Source organism: Leishmania donovani, chromosome 24 (genome assembly GCF_000227135.1).
Source record: "Leishmania donovani BPK282A1 complete genome, chromosome 24".
In the NCBI taxonomy this organism is placed as follows: domain Eukaryota; phylum Euglenozoa; class Kinetoplastea; order Trypanosomatida; family Trypanosomatidae; genus Leishmania; species Leishmania donovani.
Genome location: NC_018251.1, coordinates 377,592 through 403,982, shown reverse-complemented (window position 1 = coordinate 403,982; position 26,391 = coordinate 377,592). Strand labels below are relative to the sequence as shown.

Here is a 26,391-nt window from a genome sequence, read left to right as displayed (position 1 = left end):
CACCGAGTTTGTATTCGAGCTACGCGCCGCACGAGGTGGCATGATGCATGAAGAAATGGAGAGTACAGAGAGCAGAGTAGTCCTGCGCACACGCACGTGAGCATGCATGCACGCGTGTGTTCCACCTGAGACGGTGTGCAGGGCCGCAAGTCGAGGCTGCTCACAGATGAGCGCACCCGCGGCGTGCAACAGTCCGAGTGCAAGGCGTACACGGGAAAAAACCAGGAACAATAGATTCCACGAAGAACCCTCAAGTGACGGAGACGGAGAGGGGAAGGAAGGGAAGGAGAGAGGTGAGGACGAGCAGTGCCGCACACCATGTAGAGAGGAAAGGGTTCGCTTGTGCCATGTGGCGTGGCTGTGCGTGCATGCGTGTGTGTGTGTGTGTGTGTGTGTATGTGTGCCTGTTGATGGGTCGCACTCAACTACGCGCCTTTCCGCTTCTTCTTTGGTCGTTTTCCTCGCTTCCTCATGCGTTGGGCCGCATTGCTGCGCATTCAAGTTGTTCGATCCTCTCTCTCTGTGGGCGTGCGTGTGTGCACTCGCCACCTCTCACGCAAGCCGGCCGCCCTAGTCATCGCTGTCGTCGTCATCGACGAGCTTCGGCAGCCGCGTTTGCCGCACCCCGCCTTGCGGCTCTGGCGACGGTACGCCGCCGCTGGGGGATGGTGGCACAGCGGCGTCTGCTTTGACCCCGCTCTGCGTCTGCTCCGTCGCTTCCGGCATACCCATGAGTCGTCGCTTCGTCAGGTGGGCTGCTGTCACCGTGTCTACACACCGCTGCACGTCCTTGCTGAACTGTAGCACGTAGCCCCAAATGACGGTCTCGTCTGCGTTGGGGTCCTCGCCGTAGGTGGCCATCATGGCCGACACGTCATCGCGCAGCTGCTGGTATCGCAAGGCGATCTGCCCCACCGTGGCCAAGTAGCGGTCCACGGCTTCTGTGAGCAGCCCCGGCAAGGCATCCAGCAACTCCTCTGCCTTCACGGATGGGAGTCGCTTTTCATACCAGGCTTTCGTGTCCTTGGCCTCCTCCACGACACGCCGCATGCGCTGCAGCGTGAAGTTCAGCTGCGACACCTGTTGCCCCATGTCCTGCAGCGGGCTGCTCGCCACGGCGCGAACACAGCTGACATCCTCCACAAAGCGCAGAACGTCGCGAACGTCATCAGCATCACTGTCGGCGCCGGGTGCGCCCGTGGCGCCTCCTCCTCCTCCTCGTCGCTCGCTCCTACCCCGGCCGCTGTCCATGAGGGACACGACAAGCGCCATCAGCACTGTCGTCTTCCCGTCTGAGCTCTTCACGAAGTTGAGCTGGCTGAGGCTCTCCAGGCGGAACCCTTCGGCGTCGGCGTGTGGGGTGCCACGGTTCAGGTAGTTTCCAAACGCCAGGATTATGCGCATCATGCGGGCAAAGCGGCCGTTGCGACGCGTGATGGCGCACACGGCCGCGTCGACGGAGCTTAGCAGGCTCGAGATGGACTGGACGGTGTCCTCGAGCTCCTCGGCAGCCGTCCAGAGCTGCAGCCGCTCTCGCACATCCTTCACAGTCGTCGCGGCTGTGTAGAGGTACGTCTCCACGTCCGTCCAAACCGCCCGTCCCGCCTGCTTCTCAGCCGTGAGCGCCGTCACGTCCTCGGTGGTGGGCAGCGCCGCCGTCAGCGTCTCCCGCCGCTCTGGCGGCAGAACGGCGCTGTCGCACGTGATGAGGGCTTTACACAGGACTTCTACCGGCACCTGTACGCGCTTGAGGGCGATGCCCATGTTCTGCAACCGTTGGCCCGTGAACACGTTGCTGCACAACCGGCTGCGCCGCTCCTGCTCCGACTTCTTCGCCGCTGCCTCGGCCGCGCTCGGCTGCGCGACGGCCTTCACCTTGAAGAGTTCGAGCATGAAGGAATCGTCGATCACAGCGCGGTGCACGTCGTCGGTGTCCGACGCAGCCCAGATGCCGCTCGGCTTGGAAATCTTCTTCCAGAAGAACGTCTTGAGTCGCGGCCCGGTGTACTGTGGCTTCGGCTTCGCAGCAGCCGCTGCACTGCCCGGGAGGCCGGGCGGCGGAGGCGGGGGTGGCGGTGCATTGCTGTTCAGTGGTCCTGGCGGTGGCGGTGGTGGCGGCACCCCAGCCGAGGGCGCGGTGGGGGGGAGACCAGCGGGGGGCGCCGGCGGCGGCCTCGGAGGGGGGAGTTTGGAGGGTGGCGTCGGTGGGGGCAACCCCCCCGGCGGCGGTGGCGCGCGCGGTGGTGGCGAGTTTCCTGCGGTGATCATGGAGGGGTCCAGATGCGTCAACGGAATGCCTTTCGCCGGTGGTGGCGGTGGGGGCGGAAGCGACGGCGGCGGGTGTGGTGGTGGCGCTGCCGCATATGAGGAAGGTGCCGGCGATGCTTCCTGCATGTCCGCAGCCGGGGTAGATGTAACCGGGTACCCACCGCCGTACATGCGCTCTGGTGTGGGCTGGCGAGGCCGAGCGGCGGTGCCTTGCCGCGGCTCCACCCGGACCAGCGTCGGCTCAGACTCCGCGACGTCGTCCTCATTGTCAAAGAGCCGCTCATCTTCGCTCTCCATGTGCAAGGGGGTGGGGAGGTACAGCATGGTGGCTCCGGTCAGCGGCAGCGACCGCTCTTGGCGGACGCGCGGGTCCATGCTCGCACCGCCGCCACACCTGGTCCCGTCACTGCGGTAGTACACGCCTCCTCGGCACTCCTCAACAGCGGCGTACCGGCTAGAGGATCGGTAGCCGCCACCGGCGCCAGCGGATGCGAGGAGGTCGCGGGGGTCGGGCCGGGAGAGCATGATCTGGCGCTGCGGCGACTGCTCTACGCGTTGGGTAATCTGCCTCACGTAGTCCTCGTCCGCGTCGGCTGGAGCGCACTCGCTGAAGTGCAGCTGTGCATAGAAGTCGTCTGGCAATGCGTTCGCAGCCGCGTAGTCCATGTCCCGTACGCGCACGCGATGCGTCGCCTGGTGGATGAAGATGGTGCTGAAGGCGAGGCGCAGCAGCCGCCCCTTCTGCACGAGCTTCTTCTCCTTCGAGGTACCCGTGATAAACCGTGTTGTCGGCAGCGATGCGGCACCTCCTAGGCCAACAAGGGCCTTCTCGTGTGACGCCGCTGACAGAGCCTGAAAGCCGTCCATTGACGACGGCAGGACGCCACCGACGAGGCCGCTGCTACCTACGGAGGGGGAAGACCCCGCCATCACGCCGCCGCTGTCGCTGTGAATTGGCTGTACATCGTACAGGAACACGTTGAGAACAAAGTCACCGAGCACGCTCTCGTTCAGGTCCAGGTACACCTCTAGCGTGGAGGGGTCGCCACGACGCCAGGCTTTCGGGTCGCTGAAGAGCCGCGGTGCCTTGCCGTCTGCGCTGTCCAGCTGCAGGCCAAGCTTGCTCTTCGATAGCGAGCTCAAGTTGTGCAACGAGACGCGTGTCAGAGTGAGCCGCTTCGGGTTGGGCAGCACCGGGATCTCGAAGAGCAGCTGGAAGTAGTTGATGTAGCTCTCCTGTGACGGCGCATGGTAGACGCTGCGGGGGATGCCGAGCTCTCTCTCCACAAAGTCGAGCGTGCCGCTACCTGTGTACGTGGGGAAGCCGGAGAAGATGAGGTAGCACGACCCGATCATCGCCGCGTAATTCGGATGTGCCACTGCTGGCGACTCCTCGAGGAAGGCCAGGACAGCACAGTGCGTGTGCGTGTGCCGGCTCGACGACACTGCACCACCGATCGGCGACGGCGCGGACGGCGCCACGGGTGACCTGCCGCCTGTGTCGCCAGCGTACACCCACTTGCGAATTGTGAAGCACACCTCCATGAGCAGGCCGTAGTTTTCCACGGACTGCTTCGAGAAGTCCAGCACCTGCCCGCAACGGCACCCCTCCACCAGCTCCATCATGAGCGGCGAGAAGTTGAAGACAATGTAGCGATTCGTCTCCGCATTATCGAGGTAGCTGCAGGTGGACTCGATGGAGCGCGTCGTCGAGCGACCTACGCGCAGGTTCCGATCTGTCAGCGTCGTGCTACCGGCAGGGATGTTCCACACGTAGACGCGTGTGTCCAGCAGCTGCTTCAGATCCCCGCCGCCGCCGGAGAAGTAGTGCTGAATACCGCGAAAGATGTTCATTGAGGCCCCCTCCCCCGCCTCGACTCCTCATCCAGCGACTCTGCAAGACACACAAACACACACACGCACACAGCCTCACAAGCAGAGTAAGCGGGCCAACGAGGCGACAACCCAAAACGCAGCTTCAGCTACGCGCGCACGCAGCCGCTGCCATGCACAGGCCGGCTAAAGGAAAGCTCGCCCTCCCCCTCCCCCAAAGAAGGTGCTCGTGTGAAGCCTAAAAGCTAAAGGGTGTGGCGACGTATGATGTGATGGGAATGTGTGTCTGTGTGCGTGTCTGTGAGGGTGAGGGCTTGAAGGGGGAGGGGGGGGGGTGGCTGGACGACAGCGGCGACGAAACGCGATGCGTACAGGAAAGAGAGCGAAGCGCACTCAACGAGAAGAGCAGCGGAAACGGAAAAGAATGCAAAGAGCGCCACGCATGCACCCAACCGACAGATGCACGGGAGGAGCGGAGAGACGAGGAGGGACGTTGCTGAGGAGGGAAGCGCCGGAGGAGGGGTGTGGGCGTTGGCGCGTGTCTGGTCGAGCGAGCAGTGGTGAGTGAAGGCTAACAGATAGAGGGGGTGAGACGCGTGTATGTGTGTTTGCACCAGCAACAGCAGCGAAACCTGTAAGGAGCAGGAGACAGTAGGAGAGGAGGGGAGGGGAGGGGGTAGGTTGGCGGTGATGTGCAGCGATAGCACCTGAGGCAACACACACACACACTTTAGGAATTTTTTCGTTGTTTTCCACCGCTTCCGCGCACCTGCACGCCGCCCGTTGTGCCCTGCAACCCTCGCAGACGATGAGGAGACGACTGCTGGGCTTTTGTCTCCCAGCCTTCTTCCACTGCAGATATCTCTTCCTCACGGGACACCATATCGCGTGTGCGTGAGTTTCGGTTCATATGCGTCTCTGTGTGTGTTGTGTGTGCAGAGGCAGGGATCGAGATGGGTAGTCGGTGGAGCGAGAGTGAAAGAAAGACGGGGCGGAGCGTCATGCCGACTGCGCGCGAAGTTTCTCTGTCTTTCTCTTAGTCCCTTTCCTCGTCATGAAGGATGCGGGGCCGCTGCAGATGTGTAGGTGCCTGTGCAAGCAACGGCATGCGGGTGTACGCGCAACTGCGGACGCTTCTGCGGACTCAGTGACTCCCTTCTCCTTTTTTTTTTGTGTGAGGGGTTGACTTGTCAGATGCGTGCATGCGTGTGGACGCAACACTGTCTCCACCACCGTTTCCACGCCAGCGTGCCCTGGCGTCGAGAAGAAGGGGTGTGGCCGGCGAGAGACGTCCCTTTCCTCCTCCCAGGCACAGACACACAGAGATGCGTACTCAGCTGCACAGGAGCTGTATGCCGCTACGGCTGTCTCGCGTGACACACGCACACACAGCCCGAGAAACAACCAGATTGCGTGAAACATAAGAGGTACTGTTAGATGTTTGGCCGGCGCTTGGAGGACAGCATCCCGAACGCGGGCTTCTTCGTCGGAGCCTTGGTTTCCGCACAGACTTTCGTGCTGCTCCCGCTGGCACTGGGCGCTGTCGGCGACGAAGACATCGATGCACGGGATGCTCGGGAGGCTGTGAAGGGCGTCGGAGTCGTTGTCACCGCCACCGCAAACGACGAGGGCGCCGTCGTTGTCGATGACGACGTCACCCCATGACGCATTTCGTAGATGCCCCGTGAGCTCTCCACCAGCCACTCTGGCTCCACCGCCGTCACCATCACCAAGTACTCCTTGTGTGTGAGCAGCAGATCATTGTAGATGATGTAGGGCGGCATCTCGCTCCGCGCGTGAACTGCGGAGGCCGGGTGCACCTCGCACGCCACGCCAGCGTTCAGCAGCGGCCGATATTCCGTCCACCGCCGATCTGATCGTCGCGCTGCCTGCAGGGCAAAGGCTTTGGCGAGGCAGTGGCGAACCTTGTCCGTTTCCGCGTGGCCGCAGGATTGGATGGGCAGATGCACCTTGCGCAGCTTCTCAATCAGCTGCGCAAACACGTCGTTGGCCCTGGCGAGAGTGGGGGAGTGCAGGAAGTGGTCCTGCGCCCACTGCCGCGACCGACCATGGTCCAGGTACTGCGTAAAGACGTGCAGCAGCGTCAGGTGGTCCGAGTCGTTTGAGTAAAAGCGGCTATGGTGCTGCTGCGCCACCTTCTCGCGGCCCTTGGGGAGCTCAAAGAGGTTCTTTGGGTCGGCAGAAATCATGGCGACGATGCGGGCCATCTCCAGCGCGCACCCCATCTTCGCGCTTTCCAACAGGAGCTTCGCCAGCACAGGGGACATCGGGAACTCCAGCGCCTGCTGCCCTTGCTCTGTGATGGCGCCGGCGTCGTCAAGGAAGCCGAGCACCCACAAGTGAAACATGCTGCTCCGCACGTTAGCTGCCGGCGGAGCGTCCATGAAGTCGAAGTCGCAAAGACGGTGAACGCCGATGCTTTTTAGCAGCAGCACCACGCTGTCCACGCTGCTGCGCTGAATCTCTGGAACGCTGTTCGGTAGCATTTCCTCGGCGTACTGCTCCTCTGTATAGAGGCGGTAGCACGTCCCTTCGGTGGTGCGGCCGGCGCGGCCTTTGCGCTGGTTCGCCTGCGCCTGAGAGGTGGGGTACCGCTGCAGCGTGTTCATGCCAATCGACGGCCGATACACGTTCGTCTTCATGAAGCCACAGTCCACGACGTAGCGCACGCCATCGATCGTCAGCGACGTCTCGGCGACGTTGGTGGCGACCACAACCTTGCGCAGGCCCGCTGGCGTGGCATCAAGCACCCCGATCTCCGTGGACCACGCCGAGGCCGCCTCTGAGAGACACGACATGATGAGGAGTGTGCTGAGATGCTGTGGGCTGAGCTCCGCTAGCCGACGACGAATCAGCTCGCACGTTCCATAGACGTCCTCCCGCCCTGTCATGAAGACAAGGATATCGTGCTTGGCCTCCAGCGGCATCTGCAGGTGCAACTGGCACACACGAAACACGGCCTCGGCGACGTAGTCGGCCACCGGCGTCGGACTGTAGTGGATCTTCACCGGAAAGGTCTGCCCCGGAATCTCGTAGCACGGCGCGTTGCCGAAGAAGGCAGAGAACTTGCGGACGTCCATCGTGGCAGAGGTGACGATAAGCTTCAGGTCTCCACGGCGCCGTAGGGCGAGCTTCAGCACGCCCATCAGCACGTCCGTGTCCACTGACCTTTCATGGGCCTCGTCCAGCATCACGACGCTGTACTTGTCCAGTGACGGGTCGTTGACGGTCTCGCGGAGCAGCACGCCGTCCGTCATAAATTTCACGCGCGTGTCGGCCGTGGTCGTGTCGTCGAGGTGGATCGAATAGCCGACCGTGGTGCCGAGCGCGCAGCCCATTTCGTCGCTGACACGGCGAGCCACCCCGATGGCGGCTAACCGCCGCGGCTGCGTGCACCCGATTATCTTGCCGTGCCGCGCGTAGCCGCGCTGATACAGGTACTGGACGAGCTGGGTCGTTTTGCCGCTGCCGGTTTCGCCCACAACCACGGTGACGGCACTCTCGCCAATGTAGCGTAGGAGCTCATCTTTGCAGTGGTGGATGGGCAGCGACTCGCGCTGGCGGCGCATGGCATCTCGGCGCTCCACCTCATCCGCGTCATCAGCGAGTGTCTCCATCTGCGCCTTGCGCCCCTCGATGCGGGCGAGTTGCTCGTCCTTGCGCTGCCGGCGGCTCTCCTGGCTGCTGCCCCACTGCGAGTTTGCCCCTCCAGCCGCAGGGGGTGGGGCAGTGCTGGAGGCATCCGACGCGCCACGAAGCCGTGCCATATCAGCGAGCCGCTCCTGCTCCAAGCGCAGCTGACGCATGAGGTACTTGGCCTCTTCCTCCTCGCCATTATCGTTGCGGCGGTCGTCGGTGAAGGAGGAGACGCTGCCGCTGTGCGCGTGGCCGGGGGCAGAACCACTCCCCACCCCCGCCACTCCCTTTTCTTCGCCATTCACCATACGCCCGTACGTATCTTTTTGCAAGAGCTGTGTAAGACTCGACTTGGACGTGTCCATGACGTCGCGGTTCGTGCGTTCGCGATCCATCAGCCGCTTGAGTTCCGCGAGGGTCTGGCTACCCTTCGAGGCGCTCACGGCGAGGCTGCACGAGTGGCTGACAACCGGTACGATGATGTCGACGTCAGACGTCCGCAAAGCCTCGTGCAGGAAGCGGGAGGCGACGAATCCGCCGCGTCTGTCGAGGTCTCCGCCGTCGTCATCGTCATCCTTATTTGCTGCTGCTGCCGACCTGCGCGACAGCACGCTCGTTTCGAAATCGTTCCCAGACGTGAAGAAGGACGGAGGCGCCACAGTTAGGCTGACGACGACCTTGCGGGCCTTGTCCGCTTGAGCGTCGCTGGCGCTCTCTTGTGCCGCCGCAGCGGCGGCGGTGCTGCCCGCGGTGTGAGAGCACGATGGGTGCTCCTTGTCATCTTCTCCATCGTGGCGAAGGTAGTACTCACTGCCGTACGCCCACTGCGCGGACTCATCGGTGCCTGTCATGACCGCCTCGGTCGTGTCGCGGTCGTGCTCGAGAACTTCGCCCATTTCGAGCTGCGAGATGAAGCGCTGCGCCTGTTCCTGAAGGGACGCGGCCACGTCGTTCGCGGACACAAAGGGTGGCGTGTGACCCGGTGAATTCGCTTCACGGGGCCGCTTGATGCCATGATCAGCTGGCACTGCGTCCATTGCGTGGCGCTTGAGTGTGTGCTGGCGCACGTTGTAGCAGTCGCGCTCTGTTTGTGTCTTCGCCGTCTATGATGTGTCTCTGTGCCTGTCTGTGTGTGTGAATGAATGCTTATTCTACGCCTGGCAGGCTGGTGTGTGTCAGTTTTCCGTGCTTTTCCATACCCGCTCAAGACGGCTGCGCGCTTCGGGGGGAGGGAGGGGGTGGGGACAGAGAGATGCGGAAGGGCACAGAGGCCGGGTAGGGAGGATGGGATGGGATGGAGGGGCGAGAGAAGGTGAAGACAGACGTGTACGGGTCATACCTGTACAACCTCACCAGGCCGTAGCCACTGGTGGTGGCGGTGACAAGAGGGAGAAAGCGAGGCTATGCGCGCAGGTATGCCTGGCTGGTATACGGGAGCACTGCCCATGAGTTGTACAAGTCGTCCACCCATGCAGCATCAACACCCGCTACTACGGCGACTCGTGAGCACTGACACGAGCCGCAGTGTGCGTGCGTGTGTGTGTGTGTGTGTGCGGAGGGGGGGGGGGCGGCGGCGGCGGCGGCGGCGAGAACTTTGCATTCGTATGCTCAGGCGCTCATGCTGCTTTGCGGAGGCAAGGGAGAGAGAGGGGGAGGGGGGCGGTATGGGGTCGACACAGGGCACAGAGAGACCTGTCCATACATGCGCATACATGTATATATATATATATATATGTGCATATTTATACCTATAAAAATAGGAAAGAGAAGAGGAAGCGACTTCGAGGGGTGGTGGAGGGCGATGATGGGCTGCTGGACACGGACCGCAAGGTAACAGAAACGAAGCTCACAACGGAACGCAGTGACTTTACCTTCGCGGCTGCGGATGTCTGCCTCCGCATGCGTCTGTGTACGTCACTCGGCCGCAGCACACGTATGTATGTATGTGCACGCGTATGCCAGCATTCTCTCCGCGCACCCCCATCACACAACGCCGCGCGAAGGATAATCCGTGTGACACGAAAAGAGAGGCGAGAGCAGCACGCACACAGACGCATGCCAGGTATGCACTGCACAGCCCACTTCGACGCTCACCGAGACCACTGGATGCGGGGTGTTCGTGGGGGTGGCCTTGAGTGGCAGTGGAGGAGGGCCACCACCACCGCACCCCCACAAAAAAAGCAGCAGCACGTGAAACACAGGAATTTGGCGAAGCCCGACGTGCCGCACGCACACGTCACAAGATGAAGAGAAGCGCCAAGCGCTGGTGGGTGGTGGATCCACACCCGCTCCTGCTCCGAGGCCTTTCTCCAGCTTCTCCGTCATCGGGCCCTCCCTCCCACCCACCGTGTCTCTCTACCCGATGGTGCAGCGTGCGCACAAAGCCTCCCTCAACGACTCACGCACAGTTGTCCGCGACGGGTTCATCCGTGGCGCGGTTATCCGCGTCGATCACGCGCTGCTCCGTGGCCCTGTTGCCACTAGCCGCGGCGTAATCGTGCCGGCGCTTCGCCTCCTCCGCCTTTGCCAGCAGCACGCGCAGAGACTGCTGCTCCCACAGGTGGTACAGCAGCGCTGCGACAAGGAGAAGAATCACGCCGCCGACCTTGTGACCCACGCTGCTGCTGTCCTGGTACACGTTCCACTGCGGGATGATGATGATGGTCAGCGACGTGATTGGGCCCGCGAGCTGCAACACCACCGATGCCAGCGTCGGGCTGTGCTCGTTCAGGTACGTGCACCCGATGAAGCTCATCGCGAAGCCGAGGGTGAGAAGGAGCCCATGGCGCACATGAAGCCAAGAGGCAAAGATGAAATCCATGGAGTTACGGAAGCCCTCCCATGCGTGCAGCACCGAGTCGGAGGTGCCAAACCACGGAATCGCGTCCACCGGGAATACCACGAAGGAGACTAGCAGCTGGAACAGCATACCCACGACGAGAAGCACTATCTTGGCGGCGTTGTCGTCGACGTTCTGGCTGCCCCACTGCCGCTTCGCCAGCAGCTCCGCGGACGGCGACAGCGGCAGCTCGTCGTCGTCCTCCATGTCGAACAAGCGCGGGCCCTCCTCGGCGCAGGCGGCACCCGCCTTCGGCGTGCACTCAGGCACCGCGTCCGTGGCCGGTGTCACGCTGGCGCTCAGCTCCTCACGCTGCGGGTTGCGGTTGCTCTCCCTCAGCTTCGCGTAACTTGCTGCGCCCGCCGCCTCCAGCGGCACCTTCAGCGCTACGGCGTCCAGGTACAGCCGCTGCACCACGCACCACAGCCCAAAGAGGACGGAGCTCGCCAGGTAGAGGAGCGCCCACGCCCACGACGCCTTCTCGCCCTGCTCGTTGGGGTGCAGGAAGGCTGACAGACTCGACAGCAGCACGCCCGCCACGAACAGCAGGAAGGACGCGATGAAGAACATGGAGAGGTAGTCGCGCTTGCGCTCAATAGGGATGAAGATCACGGTCCAGGCCTGCGCGCTGAACGGAATGCAGCACAGCAGCACTGCCTGAATGAATTCGGGGGTGTGCGTCATGGCGTACACGCCCAGAACGCTGCTGATGCCGTTCGACGCACCAGAGGCGAAGAGCAGGAAGAGGCGGTACCACGGCCCGCCGACACGGTTGCGATCCGCCAGCACGTGCCACAGCGGCAGCGCGCCGTAGACGGCGGTGAAGACGGCACACAGCACAGAGAACAGAAAGGCAAGCAGGAGCATGGTGACCACCTGGATCGCGATCTGGCTGGAGTTGTGCGCCAGGGCATCGGTGGGGAACTGCACGATCCAGAAGTTGATGGCGATCAGCAGAATCACGTTGCCTACGATAACAAACAAAACGCAGAGCACAGCGAAGAAGAAGGCGATGTTGAGCTTGGTGCTGCGGATGTTGTCGACGGTGTTCAGCAGCTCTTCCTTGGTGGCCTTCCAGCCCCGCTGGAAGAAGGACGCCACGGCGTCGCGCATGGCTCTCTTCCAGATAAAAAGGAGGGAGGCGGGAGAAGGGTTAGTAATCGTTAAGGCGCAGTGTAGTGGGTTCAGCTGGAGCGGGGGAAAGAGGTGCAAAAAAGAGTCGGTTGTCGAGTGGCTGCTGTGGAAGGAGCGGGATGTGAGTGCGGGGAACGGTGCAGGCGTGTGGAGGCGGCCTCGGAAACACGACCAGTAGGCGGGAGAGGCGGAGGAGGGGGGAGGGGAAAAGATCAGCTGCGATAGGATAGCGAGGAAAAGACAAGAGTGTGTCAGGCGTGCGGATGTGTGCCTCGCTGAGGTTTGCGGGCATGTCCGTCTCTATGCGTGTGCGACACAGCGTGGTTTCCGACGGGTGGGGGAAAGGAAAGACTTTGAAGCTGAAGTGTTGAGTGACGCATGTGCGGATATGTGCATCTACGAGAGATGGATGTGCTTCTGTTGTCCAACGTGCGTCCGTTCCTACGCCCTACAACAGGGGCTCCCACTCCACTCGACCCACCGGCCCCATCACGCGTGGCAGCAATGCGCCGACCCGGTCATCTGCGCAGGCCCCTTGCTTCATGATCTATTCGCCCCTGCCCCCGTAGGTCGCCCCACAGCCGCCCCACCACCATGCGGGTCCCCACCTGCCGCATCCCACTCGCGGTGGCCCAGGCTCCTCCACCAGCAGGCAGTGTGAGGGGCACGTCAGAGCCACGCCGAAGCTCTGCCCATTACATGAATGGCACAGACGTGCTCACTGTTGCAGGTCAAACCGACGCAGCGACGTCCACAACCTGGACGACGGCATCAGTCAAGATACATCGCTCTGACCTCCCCTACCTACCCCCTCTCCCCACGCTGTGAGTGCCTGACCCTGTCACCACCAGAAGTGGTTGGACATTGACACGGATAGAAGTGCGGCGGCTTCTCGGCTTTCTCCCTCAGAGTGGTGGTGGTGGTGGTGCTGGACCCTGCGATACCACGCACTGGGAGGTGTGTGCGTGTGTGTGTGTACTCCTCCGCCATCAGGGTTTTAGGAGGGAAAAGATGAGAGAAGCCACGACCAGCTGATAGAGGGGACGCCGGGGAGAGGGACAGCACGGCTGAGGGCGTGACCTCAACAGCAGCGTGACCGTGAGCGAGTGGGGTGATGAGGGCACCCACTAACGCTGCGTGTCTCCTCCTAGCATGTACGTCCATCGTGTCCCCAAGCTGAATCTTGCGAGCTGCGCCCTCCGCCCCTCCCTGGGTGTGCGTTTGGTGAGGCGTACGGACATACTATAGCTTACCAAACCTGTGCCTCCACGCACTGCTGCCTGTGATGCACTTGATCCTGTAACCGCAACAACGGCTGATGCACAGAGATGCCTTCACACGGATGCGAGTGTACTCGGTCACTGACCAACGCACATGCTCGCCTCCGTGAAGAGCAGCAGGTAGCTACAACGACAACAGGAGAGCGAGAGTAACGGAGAAGTACGCAAAGCCTAATACGCATGCGGCCGTGCGCACACCCGACCAACAACACACGCGCGCAGACATGCCGAAAGAGCGAGCGCGACGCAGACCTTAGCTCTGGTCGTACGCTGCTCGCCGCTTTGGATCTCGAAGGACGCGATAGGCTTCGTTCGCCTTTACCATCGCCTCACTTGAGCCGCCAACGTCGGGGTGCTGCTTCAGCACGATTCGCCGATACGCGCTGCGGATTTCGTTGACTGACTCGTCACCGTGGAGCCCCAACGCGCGGTAGTACCCGAGCGGGTCTGCTACTGAATGCGCCGAGAAGCTCGAGTAGGGGGAGGACGACGAGGAGGAAGCAGACCGCGGCCCATGGGAGCCAGTGTGGCGTCGCTGCTGATAGGCGTGGGTGTCCCAGTAGGTGGAGGAGCGGTACTCCTGCTGAATGCGTTGGGAAGAGGTGTTGGGACGGTAACCGGCTTGATCGAGCCCAAGGTTCTCACGGCGTAGCCGCTCCCGTTTCTGGCGGTTCCAGTTGCGCCGCATCACCGGGTACCAGCGAGCCGCGAAGAAGGCCGCGTAGTAGGTGGCCACACACGCCACGGAGCCGAAGAAGAAGCCCGCCACCTTGTTCGGCACAAGGAGCAGCGCGGCGGCCAGGGTGGCGAGGGCAGTGGTGCGGGCTATGTACACCGAGTTGAGCAGATACGGACCGCCGACATGGCCGTTGAGGCCCGACACGTAGAGCGTGTAGCGCTCCGCGTCGTATTCTGCCTTGACGACGAAGCATGGCACAAACGTGGGGGTGACATCGTCAAGGTGGAACGCGAACTCCTTAAACTCCACCGTGACGGAGTCGGCGGAGGGGTGGAAGGACCGGACGAGGGAGCGAGCGGTCTCCTCCGCCTGCTGCCGCACCTCCATTTCGACAAACTTCAGCATCGTCCCGGTCGACTGCTCGAAAAGGTTGATGATGGCTCCGGTAGTGTCCACCTCGTACATCTTGCGCAGCGAGTAGCTCAGCTGATCGCCGCGCAGCGCGTGATGGACGTGGGCGACGTTGTACTTGTACCCGGCGTAGATTTGCGTTTTGTTCTCCTCGAAGACGCTGTCGAGGGTCTGCAAGGACGTGCTGACGTAGCGGGTGGAGGAGCGTGCACTCTTGTCATCGCCGGAGGTCGTGTTGACGCTGTAGCTCACATTGCCGACGAAGGAGGCGTGGATGCGGCCGCTGCAGAGGTAAAAAGGCAAGAACTCCTTCGATGGCGTCTCCAGACGGAGGTAGTCGAGCTGCGCGCCGAGCCAACGGCGCCCATACTTGTCCTGGATGCGACGGATCGCATCGTCGGCGGAGAGGTCGAAGTTGATACCGCGTGGGGTGTGCACTGTGTAGCACAAAACGCGCGTTCGTAGCAACATCGCGCGCTTGGCCGTGCTTCGACGACAGCGCTCTACTTCCGGAGTGACAGCTCCTCCCGCCAGCGGGGCGGTCGATGCCGATGGCGGTGATTGGTGGCTGGCCGAATAGGATGCGAACGAAAAGGTGGTGGCGACGTGGAGGAGTGAGAGGGTAAGACGCGCATCTACGTTTACAGCGGTGCCTGCATGCATGCACGAGAGCGGCGACAGCGGCACTTGCCTGGCATTAGGGCGGCGCTTCTACGATTGGCACTAAAGCAAAGCGAGCAGGCGACTCCCCCCCCCCGCCACACGCACGTACTCTCCGCGGCAGCAGAAGACCTGCGTGTGGCAGAAAAGCAGACCCGAAAGCAAGGCAAGCCAGAACAGTAGATGAGCCCAGCCGCCAAGAGGCGCACACGAGGGGCAACAGGAAGACATGAGGGTGCGTGCGTGTGCGCGGAAAGGGGGTGGGTGGGGCAGGCACTGAGAGCGGCGTGCCCGAGGGAGCGGTGAGGAGCGCACACATACACACACAGAGCGAGGGATAGCGAGACATGGCTAGGCAGATGGTGCGACGCGCGCGCCTGTGGCAGACCATTGTCAAGACGCCATAAAAAACCCATTCCATCCACCACGTATGCGTGCGTGTGTTTGCCTGTGTCAAAGGGAAAACGCAACCGTGGTGGAGGGGGTGGTAGGGAGGCGACGGCGGTCGGCGTACACAGACTCGAGAGCCCACGCTGCACCGCCATGCAGCGCCTCTTGGAGAGGCTGGGGGGTGGGTGGGGGCGCTGAAGAGGCTTCCGCGCCGCGCTATTCTTCACTGCTTCGTTTCGAGGTATGCATTGCGCACGAAGACGCGGGGAGAGAGGGAGGGGTGCGTTGTGGCGCATGTGGGCGGTGATTCTACATCAGCGGAATCCACACACACACACACACACGTGCACCCACACGGAGACTTATTAGTCGCCTGCCACGTGCGCCGCTTCAGTCAGTTCGACCTCCGCAACCACCAACAAATCAAAGGGCCGCGCCCGACACCAGGATCGGGGTGGGGAAAGAAAGAGAATGAGACGGTCAGTGACCGCGCTTGCGCACGCGCACCCACGTACGAAATTGCACCACGTCGACAAGAACGGCCTCGCCCATCACGGTGTCCGCGCACGTCGACTGCCCATCCACCACACTGGGACCTGCCTCCACTCCAGCTGCCGAGGTGTTGCTCTTCCCTTCTCCGAAGCTGTTCATCGACAGGCTTGCTGCGCCATCCGTCGCTGTCGTTGGCTTCTTTCGTTCCCAGAACATCTCAACGGTGGGCGTTTGCAGGATGCCCTCGTCCTTCACCGCGTGCCCGGCGAGGGGCCAGGCTGAGCGGCGCTGCCGGCGTCCTGTCCTGGTAGCGGCATCGACGTCCTTGTCCTCGTCCGAGTCCTCGTCGCTTCCGTTTGCGGAGTCATCAGCCCTGCGGGGAGGGCCCTTGCCGAGGCCGCCGCTTATCGAGGTCACGGCCCCGGCCGCCGTTGGCGACCCCGCCGCACTCCTGTCGCCATCAGCGGACGCCAGAGGAAGCAGCGGGACGGCGTTGAAGTACACCGTCACCTCCTCCATCAAGGAGAGAGTGCGGCGGTCGCGCTGCTTGCCGATCACCATCCACTGCTCCGGGTTGTACTTGAGGCGGATAAAGAAGGTCTCGTCCATGTCCGCGTCCTCTGGCCAGTTCTGCGCTTGCGGCTGCAGTCGAACGCAAAACCGCACCGGCTCGCCGGCGACGAACACGACGTCGGACGGCTGGTCCACCATGGCGTTCCCGAAGAAGGACAGCGTGGCGCTAGGCTTGCCGCCGCTCCAGTGATTTAGCTGCGAGCCGTGGTAACTGCTCGAGATGCTCGAGGTGGTTCTCGGGTGAGGCGGCTGGGCCGCATAGTTCGTCGCCGCCCCAAAACGCATCGTCCACGGCGACTCCGCGTACATGACGATGCTGAAGACGCAGAGATGCTTCGAGTGGAAGGCGGCCACAGGGCCCCACATTGTGTTGCATGTCTCCTCCAGGTGACGCAGCGTGACCATGCTGAAGTGAACCGCGCTGGGCGCCGCTCTCTGGCTCTTGACTCCGCTGCTGCTTCTGCCCTCACTGCCGTAGCACTCGTTGCTCGACTTGGCGCCGGTGGTACTACTGTTGGCACTGCCGTGGGTGTGCGTGGCGTGGACGAAGGAGCGGCTTCCGCTGCTGTCTATGCTGGCGCTGCGCGCAAGAGAGGCACGCTGGACGGCCTCCGCGGCCGCGGCAGGGCCTGCGGCACTGTGGTAGCAGGACGTGGTTGCCGTCGTGCCTACCGCTTTGCCTGGCAGCACTGTGGTGCTTGTGGTCACGGTGCCCTGCTGCGTTGCCGCACCATCGCTCGTTCTCGCTCCGGTGTCGCCCGGTAATACGTGATTGTGAGCAGCCTCGACATTCTCTGCCGTCACCTCCGCCGACGGTAGCTCCGTCGCGCGCAGGACAAGTCGGTTCTCTGGCGGTGTCGTCAGGAACGTTTGATGCCAGCTGGAGTAGAAGGCCTCCACCTGCACCTGATGCGTGCACTCCGGCTGCACAGGGTGGAAGGAAGCGATGAGATCCAGCTCATAGAGGATGCTCAGCTCCTCCTGCGGCTTCCACTCCCTAAGGAGAAGTTTGTTGTACACCTCGCACACTCGCACAATCTCATACGACGGCTCCGCGTCGAGCACGCGCAGCACGGCGCCGCGCAGCCACAGCGAGGTGCTTGCCAGGAGGTTCTTCATTTTTACTAGGCAGTACACACGCCCCTGGAGGTGCTTAAAGGCGTAGTTGAAGCCGATAGCGGCTTGGAAGGGCAGCACTGCGCTCAGGGTGGTCGTGCACGGCTCACGACCGCGCAGACAGGTAAAGGCGATGCGCGCCTGATTCGCGGCCACCGCGGCGGGCGGTGTGGAGTCCTTGCCCGCCCCTCTACCGGATACCACCGTCTCTGGCCGCTGACTCGCCAGCGCCTCGGCGGAGATCGGAGTGGTGAGGAGCGGCAGCAGTGGCAGGCGGAGGCACATGTGCCTGACCGCAACGCTAGCCTTCTCAGACCCGGTGTCGTCGGTCGCCGGTGCGACCGCATGCGAGGTGCCGGGGAGCAGCCGAATCACCGTCTCACGCAGCGGGTCGGCCGCGAGGCAGCACTCCGCCCGCAGCACCGACGTGTCAGGAGCCATGACATCGCTCTTGGTTGAAGTCAAGTGCACCTCCGGTGATGGGAGGTCCTTCAGGAAGCAGCCAAGGTGAATCGGCACTACGGTGTGAGCGGCGGACATTGCTGCCGCCGTCTTCGCGCTGGGCGGCGCCACGGCCGCGCTTCTGTCGTCCCTTATGACCGTATCAGCATGCATCAGAACCAGCTCCAGCTTGTCCTCGGAGACCCGGCGCAGCAGGGACGGCGCGGGTGTCGCGGCGGCTCCGCCGGGGATGCCCGGGAAGCCGAGGCCGGATATAGAGGTAGCTACCCCACGACTCCTCCGCTCGTCACCACTGATCCCGTCGTCGCCCGCTGTAAACCGCCCGTCCTGTGCGCCGCGCTCGGAGGGCGTGTGGAGCTCTTTGGCATAGCGATGAGGGTGAAGCGAAGACTGCTGCCGCTGCTGTTGCTGCGGGGCTTTCTTGTCACTGTGCGTCACGCCTGGATAGATCATGGCTGCCGCCGTCGGGGGCACTACCGCTGCCGCCGCATCGATGTGCGCCGCTGTTGACGCCGCCACGGCTGTCATTCCGAAGAGGCTGCCCACGTGCCGCGACTTGAAGACGGACTTGCTGTGCTGAATGTGCTCTGCCGCGCCGCAGCACACCGGCTGTGAGGTCCGCACGGCGAAGGAGCCGCTCAAGCCCAAAACCCCACTGCCGCCGCTAGGTGCCGCAACTCGAGAAGGGCCAGCGCCGGACACGGCCATGCTGAGGCTCGGGATGGAGGTGCCAGGGCTGGAGCGCGCTACTCCCGCCCCCACCGCGCCGCTTTTCTGGCGATAAGCGTTGGGGGTGCCAAGCACCACCGCAGCAACGAGGCGCGGCGTGCCTGACGGCGTGTGCGCCTCGCTGCCATCGCTGTTGGCCCCGTCATCCTCGGGCGGGAGGAGCAGCAAGTGCTGCGTGAGAGACGAGGTCGACGCCCGTCGCAGCGTTGCGTCATCGTGGTGAGCTTCAGCCCCGTCGACGACAAGCGGCACGTACGGTTCGGCGCGTTGGGGGCGGGCGAGCTGGTCGCCACCGAGGCCGCTTCTGCCGGCTGACAGCGGCAAGAGAAGGTTACCTGGACTGACCTTGAAGGAGCATGCACAGTCCGCGGCTGGACAACGACCGTCTTCGCCGCCTACTCGGCCATGCTTCCCTGGTCTCACAGCAAGTCCTCTAACCAACTGAGGGTCCGTAAAAGTCGCCGACATAACACCGCCCAAGCCTTCGGCAGACGGCGCGCTGATAGAGAGAGGGTCCTCCAGCTCCACGTCCAACGTCACGTAGTCGACGCTATCGGCAAAGCAGTGGGCCTCACGTGGGAGCGTGAGTCGGAGATGCACGCTGCTGCGCTGCTCCGGCACCTGCAGCAGCGCGGAGCGGCCGACTAGCTGGTACAGCGGTTCCACCATGACGTGCGTCGGACGCGGTGTGGAGAAGGCGTGCGACCCTGCAGCCCTCAGAGACGGCGCCCGCCCACCTGCGCCGCAGCTGCCGCTGACGTTGCGCTGAGGGTAGTAGGCTAGCCACGTGCCGCCGCTGCATAGGCGCAGGCGGTGCACACGATAGAGGCCAGCGTGGCATACCGGGAAGGTGAAAGTCACGCGCAGCCGATGCGCCTGCTCATCATAGTGGACTGCGTCAGCGTCGCGAATGTTCACCTCGTGAGTCGCCTCCTCGTCGCTGTTCCAGTCCTTGCGCGACTCCAGCGTCAGCTGGAACCCCACCGCGTTCTCTGTCTCGCGTGCCATCGCCCTCGGCCCTGCTGCTGCGGCGGCAGGAAAGAGCGGGCGTACCAGCGGGTTGATTGTGTACACGGACGAGAAGGTGATCTGCACGACATCGCCGACGACTGCCCTCAGCACACCAGGCTCTACCAAAATGGAGGATTCGCTCTTGACAAGGGCGCTGTCGCCGTTTGAGACCGCGGCGGCTGCCCTCTGCTCCACCTTCACCGTGAGCGGAGACGTAAAGTGCTCCAGCGGGTACTCAGACGGCTCCCCGTGGAGGATGGTGCCCATCAGCAACGCATCCACCCGAACTAGCTCGCGCCACTGCTCCGTCCTGGTGCGTATGGAGAAAAAACGGCTGTCAAGCGACCCGACGATGCACTCAGCAGCCACGCCGCAGTCAGCCGCTTCGCCAACGCTGTCGGCGGAGTCACCAGCACTGGAGTGCTCGTCGTCCTCGCCACAGCCGCCGGTGTTGCTCAGTAGCACCAGCACGCACTCGCGGTAAAGGGCGTAGTCACCGCTCGTGTGAAAGACGCGAAGCCAAAGCCGCGCATCTGACCCGCTCATTGCGACACCCTGCGCCACGTCGCCGGAGCGCGCGGTCGCCGCAGCGCTGCAGGGGCCCAACAGCCCGGCACGGTGCATGAGCCGCTCTCGTGCCTCCACGTAGAGCCGGCGCACAAACAGCTCGATCCGTCGCCAGCCTTGGAGCTTGATGTACGGCAGCAGGCGCTCCGCCACGATGTTCGCCGTCACGCTGGGGTGGTCCATCAGGAAGGTCATGGCGAGTTGGACGTAGAGATGGAATTCGCGGCGCCGCTGCTCCCCGATGCGCACGGCGAGAGCCGCCATCGCCGTCAGCAACCGCCACAGCCGCAACGCCTGCTCCGGCGACGATAGTTCCGCGATGTTGGCTAACGCGGAAGACGCCGCCGCAGTCGTGGCGGTGGCATCGACACCAGAAGGGCCTTGCGCAGCTTGCACGGCCAAAGGCACGGTGGCAGGGTGCATAGCTGGGCAGCTGAAGTTGCCGTAGCCGAGATCGTGCGCTACGGCCGCCAGTGCGTCTCTGGCGTGCTCTAGCAGAGTCGCCGCCTCTGCGCAGCTGCGGCGCAGGTGCTCTTGATGGTGCTTCAGGGCTCGCACCGCCTGCGCGTCGCCAGCGTCGACTGCGTCACGGATGGCTTGTACACTATCCTGCAGCTCCACCAGCTCCATGTGCTCGGGGAGCAAGCCTGTCGAGGTGGCGAGGTCGACAAGATAGGTGGCCGCCACCTGCACTGTGTCCTCGCACCTCGTCAAGAGGTAGGTAAGCTCTCGGTCGCACATCATGGCCTCCGCGTCCTCGCTCGCACTCCCCTCCACTGACCGCCGTTGCATCGCGCTGTGCTCGCCGCCGGACCGCCCAGAGAGGGGCCCAGCGCTGCCCATGCGGAAGGAGTGACCAGGGACGCTGGCGGGGGCCGCGGCAAAAGACGGGCTTGTGATGGAGTAGCGGACTTCCCTGCCGCTGCTATCGAGACGGGCGAGCGAGTCGAGCCGGTCGGTGTCTGTTCGCAGCAGAGGCGCTGCGTCGTGCACGTTTGCGGTGTCCGCTGTGGTGAGGGCGGTGAATGAGGAGGGCCGCGGTGACTCTGTTAATGCGCGTTCTCCGTCGTCGTCGTTGTCCACGTCCGCAGCCACGGCAACCAGGCCGCCCTCATTCGCGCTGCTCGGCTCCTCCGCGGCGCTTCCGCTGAGAGTCTCCAACTGCGGTGGTGGTGATGTGGAAGCAGCTGGAGAGGCGGCGACCTCGCGGCGTGGACGGCAGAGCCCGCTCATCGGCCACCACATGCGCAGCCCAGACAAGTAACACTGCAGCAGGAAGAATTGCTGATACGTCGCGGAGCGCAGGGGGGCCGCGCCATGCGTGCTGTCCTCCGCCGCCATCGGTGGCAGTGGCATCGAGGACTTTTCCTTGCTATCTGCAGCGGAAAGCTCGTCGAACTTCTCGCGCGTGACCTGCATGAACGTGTGATAGCGCGCCATCGCAGCTTCGGTGTCGCCGAGCAGCAACGAGCACGTCATCTCTGCCGACGCGACGAGCAGCAGACCTTCGAGTAGCTCCGCTTCAGTGTCCAGCCCTCGCGGATAGCCAGACTTGCTCTGCGCCCAACCAGCGTGCCTGTGCGCCTCGAACAGGTTTGGAACCCGCCCCAAGCGCTGCAGCGTCGCCACCGGGGCGCGCAGAAAGCCGTAGTCGTCGGAGCTGTTGTAGTACTCGAGAAAAAGGCGCTCCAGCACCGCGCGGGCGTCGAACACGAGACCGTACTGAAGATAGTGCACGGCGAGGTCGTAGCCGCGCCGCCAGAAATCCCGCACGCTCCAGTACTTGTGCACCGCCAGCAGCGGCGGGGAGGCGGCACCGACTGGCGGTTTCAGCGGCGACATCCGCAGCGATGCGCTGCTATCCGTGTGCAGCACCTTTCCGGCCGCGCTGGTCGGTGACGCCGCGATGCTGGGAGAAGATACTGAGGCAGGCGGCTGGACTTCTGCGGTTGTGCTTGCGTTTGCAGCTACCGGCACCCTCGGCTTCGTGAAAGGGTCCTGCGGGAACAGTCGCTTCTGCGCCGCGCATGCTTCAAGCGCCTGACGTAGGCGCGCGCCGTGTTTGATGACGGCGGAGCGCAGTCGCTCGAGGATGCGCATCGGCGTCTCGTTCGGCATGTAGGCGCACATCTGCTGTGGCAGAAACTTTGCGTCACAGAGCTCCTTGTAGTACTTGCGCAGCTGCCCGGCAGCAGCGTCGACCCGCGCCTGACTAAGCGCCGGTGCAGGTGCGCTTCCAGTGGGTGGTGGTGGCCCCGACTGGGCAGCTGGTATCTGGCCACTGCTTTGCTGCGCCTCCTCTGCAAGCCGGGAGGCGACTTCGGCAGCGGCGATGAGGTCGCTGTGCACGAGCAGCACCAGGCAGTCGTCGCCTTCGCCCTTGCGCGTCAGGGCGGCGCGCCAATCCTGCGCGATGTGCGACAGCACTGCCGGTCTTGAATCCGACTCATCAACTGCGTAGAAGAGAAGATGCAGTGCCGAGGTGCTACTCTCCACGGCGGCGATGTCGGTTGTCTTGGCAAGCTGAAGACGCACGCGGCTTCCCGCCAGGTACGAGCCAGTGTACAGCGTGGTGGTTGGCGGCGGCGCGGCGCTGCTCACCGGAGAGGAGACGATGCTGCCCCTCCGATGAGCAGCGCCGAACGTTCTCGCGTCCATCGACGCTGTCGCCTGCATCGCGGACCCGAAAACGCGCTCCACGGGCACCCACGGCATGAGTCGACGCTGCAAGTCGCGCAGACACCGCTCCACGATCGCCGGCGTGGCGAGGGGCTGGTGCTGGCCATCTATGTGCCGCACAAGACACGTGATGAGAGCTGGTGGAAGGTCGAAGTGGGTGTCGACTCGACGGTCGGGGCAGATGAATGTCGAGGGCGAGAAAGTGGGCGATGAGTCGGCCTCAACGAGGTTTGTGGACGCTGCTGCAGGTGCCGTCGACGCCGTTTCGTGTGCAACCGGATGTGAACCGCTGCGTGAGCCGTCGTCTCTACTCGGCGTCAGCACACCGGCGTTGCTTGGGCTAAGAGTTGACGGCGCTACGCTGCGCGGACGTTGGCCGCTATACGCCCCCGGTACGTAGCCGGGGAACATTCAGCACCCAGGCTGGAAGCTGCGCCGACCACAACCTCTGCCTGCACGTGGCTGTGAGTTTGTTCCGGTGTCTGTGTTGGGCGAAGCGGTGGCGCGGCCACCATTGCATGCGCGCAGCAGGGGGCGAGCAAGCGTGGGCGCTGCTGCACTAGAAGATACAGGCGGTGATAGCGGATGGGCAGGTGGGCGTCACACTCACAGAGAGGGAGCAGGGAAGAGGAGTACGTGCGGGGAAGGAAGAGGGCAGGCCGTCGCCGCACACGCGTAGGCCGACTGAGCGGAGGACTGCGTGATTCCTTGGGTGCGACGGTGCGCCCTTGCCCACGCCACTTCCCGTCCACGTACGAAAGAAAAGAGGGTGAGGTGAGGTGGGGTGGTGGTGGGGAGATGTGTACGATAGGTGCACGCTGCGAGTGGGTCGCAGCGGTGTGCGTGGCCGAGGAGAGGGTGAAGAGGCAGTCGAGTGGTCATCGGGGCAGAGGCAGACGAACGGTGCGACGTCGAGAGAGACACGTTATAACCCACAAGCGGGTCCCCGCAGTCGCATACTTGCCGCGCATTGCTAGACCTCCAAAAAGGCTAAGCGAGGGGTGGGAGTAGGCGGGTGTGGAAGGAAGCGCGCGGCAGAGGCCTCGTCCCTTCAGGAGAGAGAAGAGGCGCTTGCGCACAAGATGGTCACTGGTTGTTGTCGTCGTGGTGAACGAGAAAGGACGGGCAGGCAGGGGGCAGGAAGGGGGTTGCGGGGAGAAGAAAGGAAACACATGAGCCGATCCTGCGCGTGCGTCTTGCGCCTACGCGGATGTACAGATCCCTCTCGCCGTCTGTGTGCACCTCTTCCCCCTCACAGGAGGAAGATGGTGGGCGAGGGGGAGGAAGGTGCAGCCCATTGTGTGCACGTGTGCTCAGCATCCATAGAGAGCTCCCCTCACTGGCGATAAGCCGCCTTCAACCTCCACTTCCGGCCCCACCCCCCTTATGGTGTCCCACAGAGAGTGCGGACATCGACTTCTGCAAGACGTGCGCTGCACCACCCCCGCGTCTTCTTACCGGGCTCTAGATCTTCACGGTGGTCTCGGCGAGGTAGGTGCCGCTCTCCGGGTCCTGCCGGCGCAGTGAACACAGCTCCAGCTCCGGTATCTCGAACAACTGCCTGCCATCCTCACCCGCGCCGATGGCTGCCTCCTGAAAGGCTTCCATGATGGGCCGCGCATCGAATGGCCGACTTGCCGCACGCCCTTTGCGCCACTTCTTGTCCATGATTGTCACGTGCAACACCCGGCGCGACTTCTCCGCCTCTTCGGGATCGTGGATGAGCTCAGCCAAGCTCTCGTGCAGGACGCGCTGCAGCTGCTGCACCGTGGCGAGCCCGGCTGCGTTATCGATGCCCATGTAGACAACGCTCGCCTTTTCTGGGTGGTAAAACTCGTTCTGCCGACCTGTTCTCATCACCTGCAGCCCACCGCCGAGCCGCACGAGCGGGTGACGGTGCACCGGGGCAAGGGACGCATCTCCGCTCAGCGCGTACGTTGTGTCCTTGGACGCTGCCCACTTTTCTTTCGTCGCTGCCCAGGCAGAGGCAAAGGGACCATGCAGAAGCTCCTTGGCGAACTCGACATCCTCACGGCGTGGAAGCGTGAGCAGAAGCAGCGTCATGTGCAGTTTGGCGGTGCCGGTCACCAGCTCCGAGGCGACCGCAGACTTCGAAAAGGACGACGCCGCCGTCCCGCCAGGCCCGGCCGCCTCACCCGCCGCAGCGGCGCTCCCCTGCTGGGCCGACTCGGCGTACTTGGCGGCGACAAAGCTGCGCAAGTCCGCCAAGATGCTCGTCGCGTTCGCCGCCACGGCGGGCAGTTTCCCGAAGGGGATGGACACAAAGTGCGTGAAGCCCCCATTGACCTTCTCCGCACGCGGTGGACGGCGCTGCGTATGGGGCGCCGGGCTCGGCACACCCTCGTCGTCGCACTCACTGCCACCTTCATCATCACCTGCACTGCAGGATTCGCCAGTCCCGCGATCGCCGCAGTTGGGCTCGTCGTCCCAGACCATGACCTCGTCGACCTCCTCCACGGCCGGCCTCGCCGTCGCCGAGTCCGCACCAGCTGCGCTACGATGCGACGCCGCCGCACGGGGCTTCGCGGCGGATGTGTGCGGCTCCGTGAAGACACGGTAGGTGCGATTCGTGAGGGAGACTTGCAGCAGGCGAACATCAGCATCCTCGCAGGTGCCAGGACGCTGCACGCACGTGAGTGGCCCTACCACCTTGTCGGCGACCGCGGGACCGCCGGCATTACGAGGACGGGAGGCGGCGATGTTACTGCTGTACCCCGGCTCTGGGGAGAGGCAGAAGGCGCACACGTGGCGTATGTCGGCGCTTCGCTTGCCACACGCAGCGCACCTCCACTCGCGCTTCGGCGGCCTCGTGAGGGCGACGCGGCGACCGTGCGGAGCGCGGGAGTCGCCGTACACGTTGACGAGCTGCTCGCGCGTGGCGGCGTCGACCCTCTTCTCTGCCTGTACCACCGCGAAGTCCTCCTCCGTCATTGGTTGGACGGAGGAGGCGGGTGCGATCAAGTGCGCCATGACGCCCCCACACCGCACAGCGAAGGCGCACACGCGTGTGAGAGTCTCTCCCGCTGTGTTTGCGGACGTCCGTGGGCTGTGAGCGAAGAGGTGTGGGCGGCGTGTGAGGCTGGAGCGGCTGAGAGCATTACAAGGATGAGCGGCGCTCATGGCGCGGGCACACCCGCACATACAACGCGAGGGGCGAGAGCGAGAGAAGTGGAGAGGCAGCGAGGGAGGAAGAGAAGCGGGGAGAACATACTCATCGATGCCGAACATGGCGTGCTGGCAGCAAACGATGGTGCCTTTCTCTGCTTGTAGTGGTCCGGGAGGCGCCAGCGTCGTGTTCTTCCCGGTGGAGAGAGCGAAAGGGGTGGTGGTGGTGGTGGAAGGCAACGTGTACGCCCTTCGCACAGACCGCCTCACATGCCCGTTGACGAGTTTTGCTTTTGGGGGCGCTATTATGGTTGCAGGGGCCACTGCAGATGAGATGGAGAAGAGAGGGGGCGAGGTACGGTCGCCCAGAGCACACGTCGACGGACACGCAAACGCATGGGGAGGGGGGCCGTCACCCCCTCCCTTCCCCCAAGTACACGCCCCCACCCCCTCTACGATCAATCTTCCGCTTCATAACACGTGTG

General features: G+C 63.5%; 6 protein-coding genes across 6 annotated transcripts; all 6 read right to left on the bottom strand.

Moving 5' to 3' along the window:
- Positions 1-570: 570 nt before the first annotated feature.
- Positions 571-4,122, bottom strand: LDBPK_241130 (formin, putative; the record flags this gene model as incomplete). Its single annotated transcript, XM_003861156.1, has 1 exon — positions 571-4,122. One exon carries the CDS (start codon positions 4,120-4,122, stop codon positions 571-573), a length of 3,552 nt encoding a protein of 1,183 aa, XP_003861204.1.
- Positions 4,123-5,534: 1,412 nt separating this feature from the next.
- LDBPK_241120 (pre-mRNA splicing factor, putative) lies at positions 5,535-8,795 on the bottom strand (the record flags this gene model as incomplete). Its single annotated transcript, XM_003861155.1, has 1 exon — positions 5,535-8,795. One exon carries the CDS (start codon positions 8,793-8,795, stop codon positions 5,535-5,537), a length of 3,261 nt encoding a protein of 1,086 aa, XP_003861203.1.
- A 1,361-nt stretch (positions 8,796-10,156) lies between these two features.
- On the bottom strand, positions 10,157-11,710 carry LDBPK_241110 (hypothetical predicted multipass transmembrane protein; the record flags this gene model as incomplete). Its single annotated transcript, XM_003861154.1, has 1 exon — positions 10,157-11,710. The coding sequence occupies one exon, from the start codon at positions 11,708-11,710 to the stop codon at positions 10,157-10,159; it is 1,554 nt and encodes a 517-aa protein (XP_003861202.1).
- Positions 11,711-13,264: 1,554 nt separating this feature from the next.
- On the bottom strand, positions 13,265-14,572 carry LDBPK_241100 (DNAJ domain protein, putative; the record flags this gene model as incomplete). The annotated part of the gene is made up of 1 exon (XM_003861153.1): positions 13,265-14,572. The coding sequence occupies one exon, from the start codon at positions 14,570-14,572 to the stop codon at positions 13,265-13,267; it is 1,308 nt and encodes a 435-aa protein (XP_003861201.1).
- A 1,059-nt stretch (positions 14,573-15,631) lies between these two features.
- Positions 15,632-21,943, bottom strand: LDBPK_241090 (hypothetical protein, conserved; the record flags this gene model as incomplete). Its single annotated transcript, XM_003861152.1, has 1 exon — positions 15,632-21,943. One exon carries the CDS (start codon positions 21,941-21,943, stop codon positions 15,632-15,634), a length of 6,312 nt encoding a protein of 2,103 aa, XP_003861200.1.
- A 2,301-nt stretch (positions 21,944-24,244) lies between these two features.
- On the bottom strand, positions 24,245-26,029 carry LDBPK_241080 (hypothetical protein, conserved; the record flags this gene model as incomplete). Its single annotated transcript, XM_003861151.1, has 1 exon — positions 24,245-26,029. The coding sequence occupies one exon, from the start codon at positions 26,027-26,029 to the stop codon at positions 24,245-24,247; it is 1,785 nt and encodes a 594-aa protein (XP_003861199.1).
- Between the last annotated feature and the right edge of the window lie 362 nt (positions 26,030-26,391).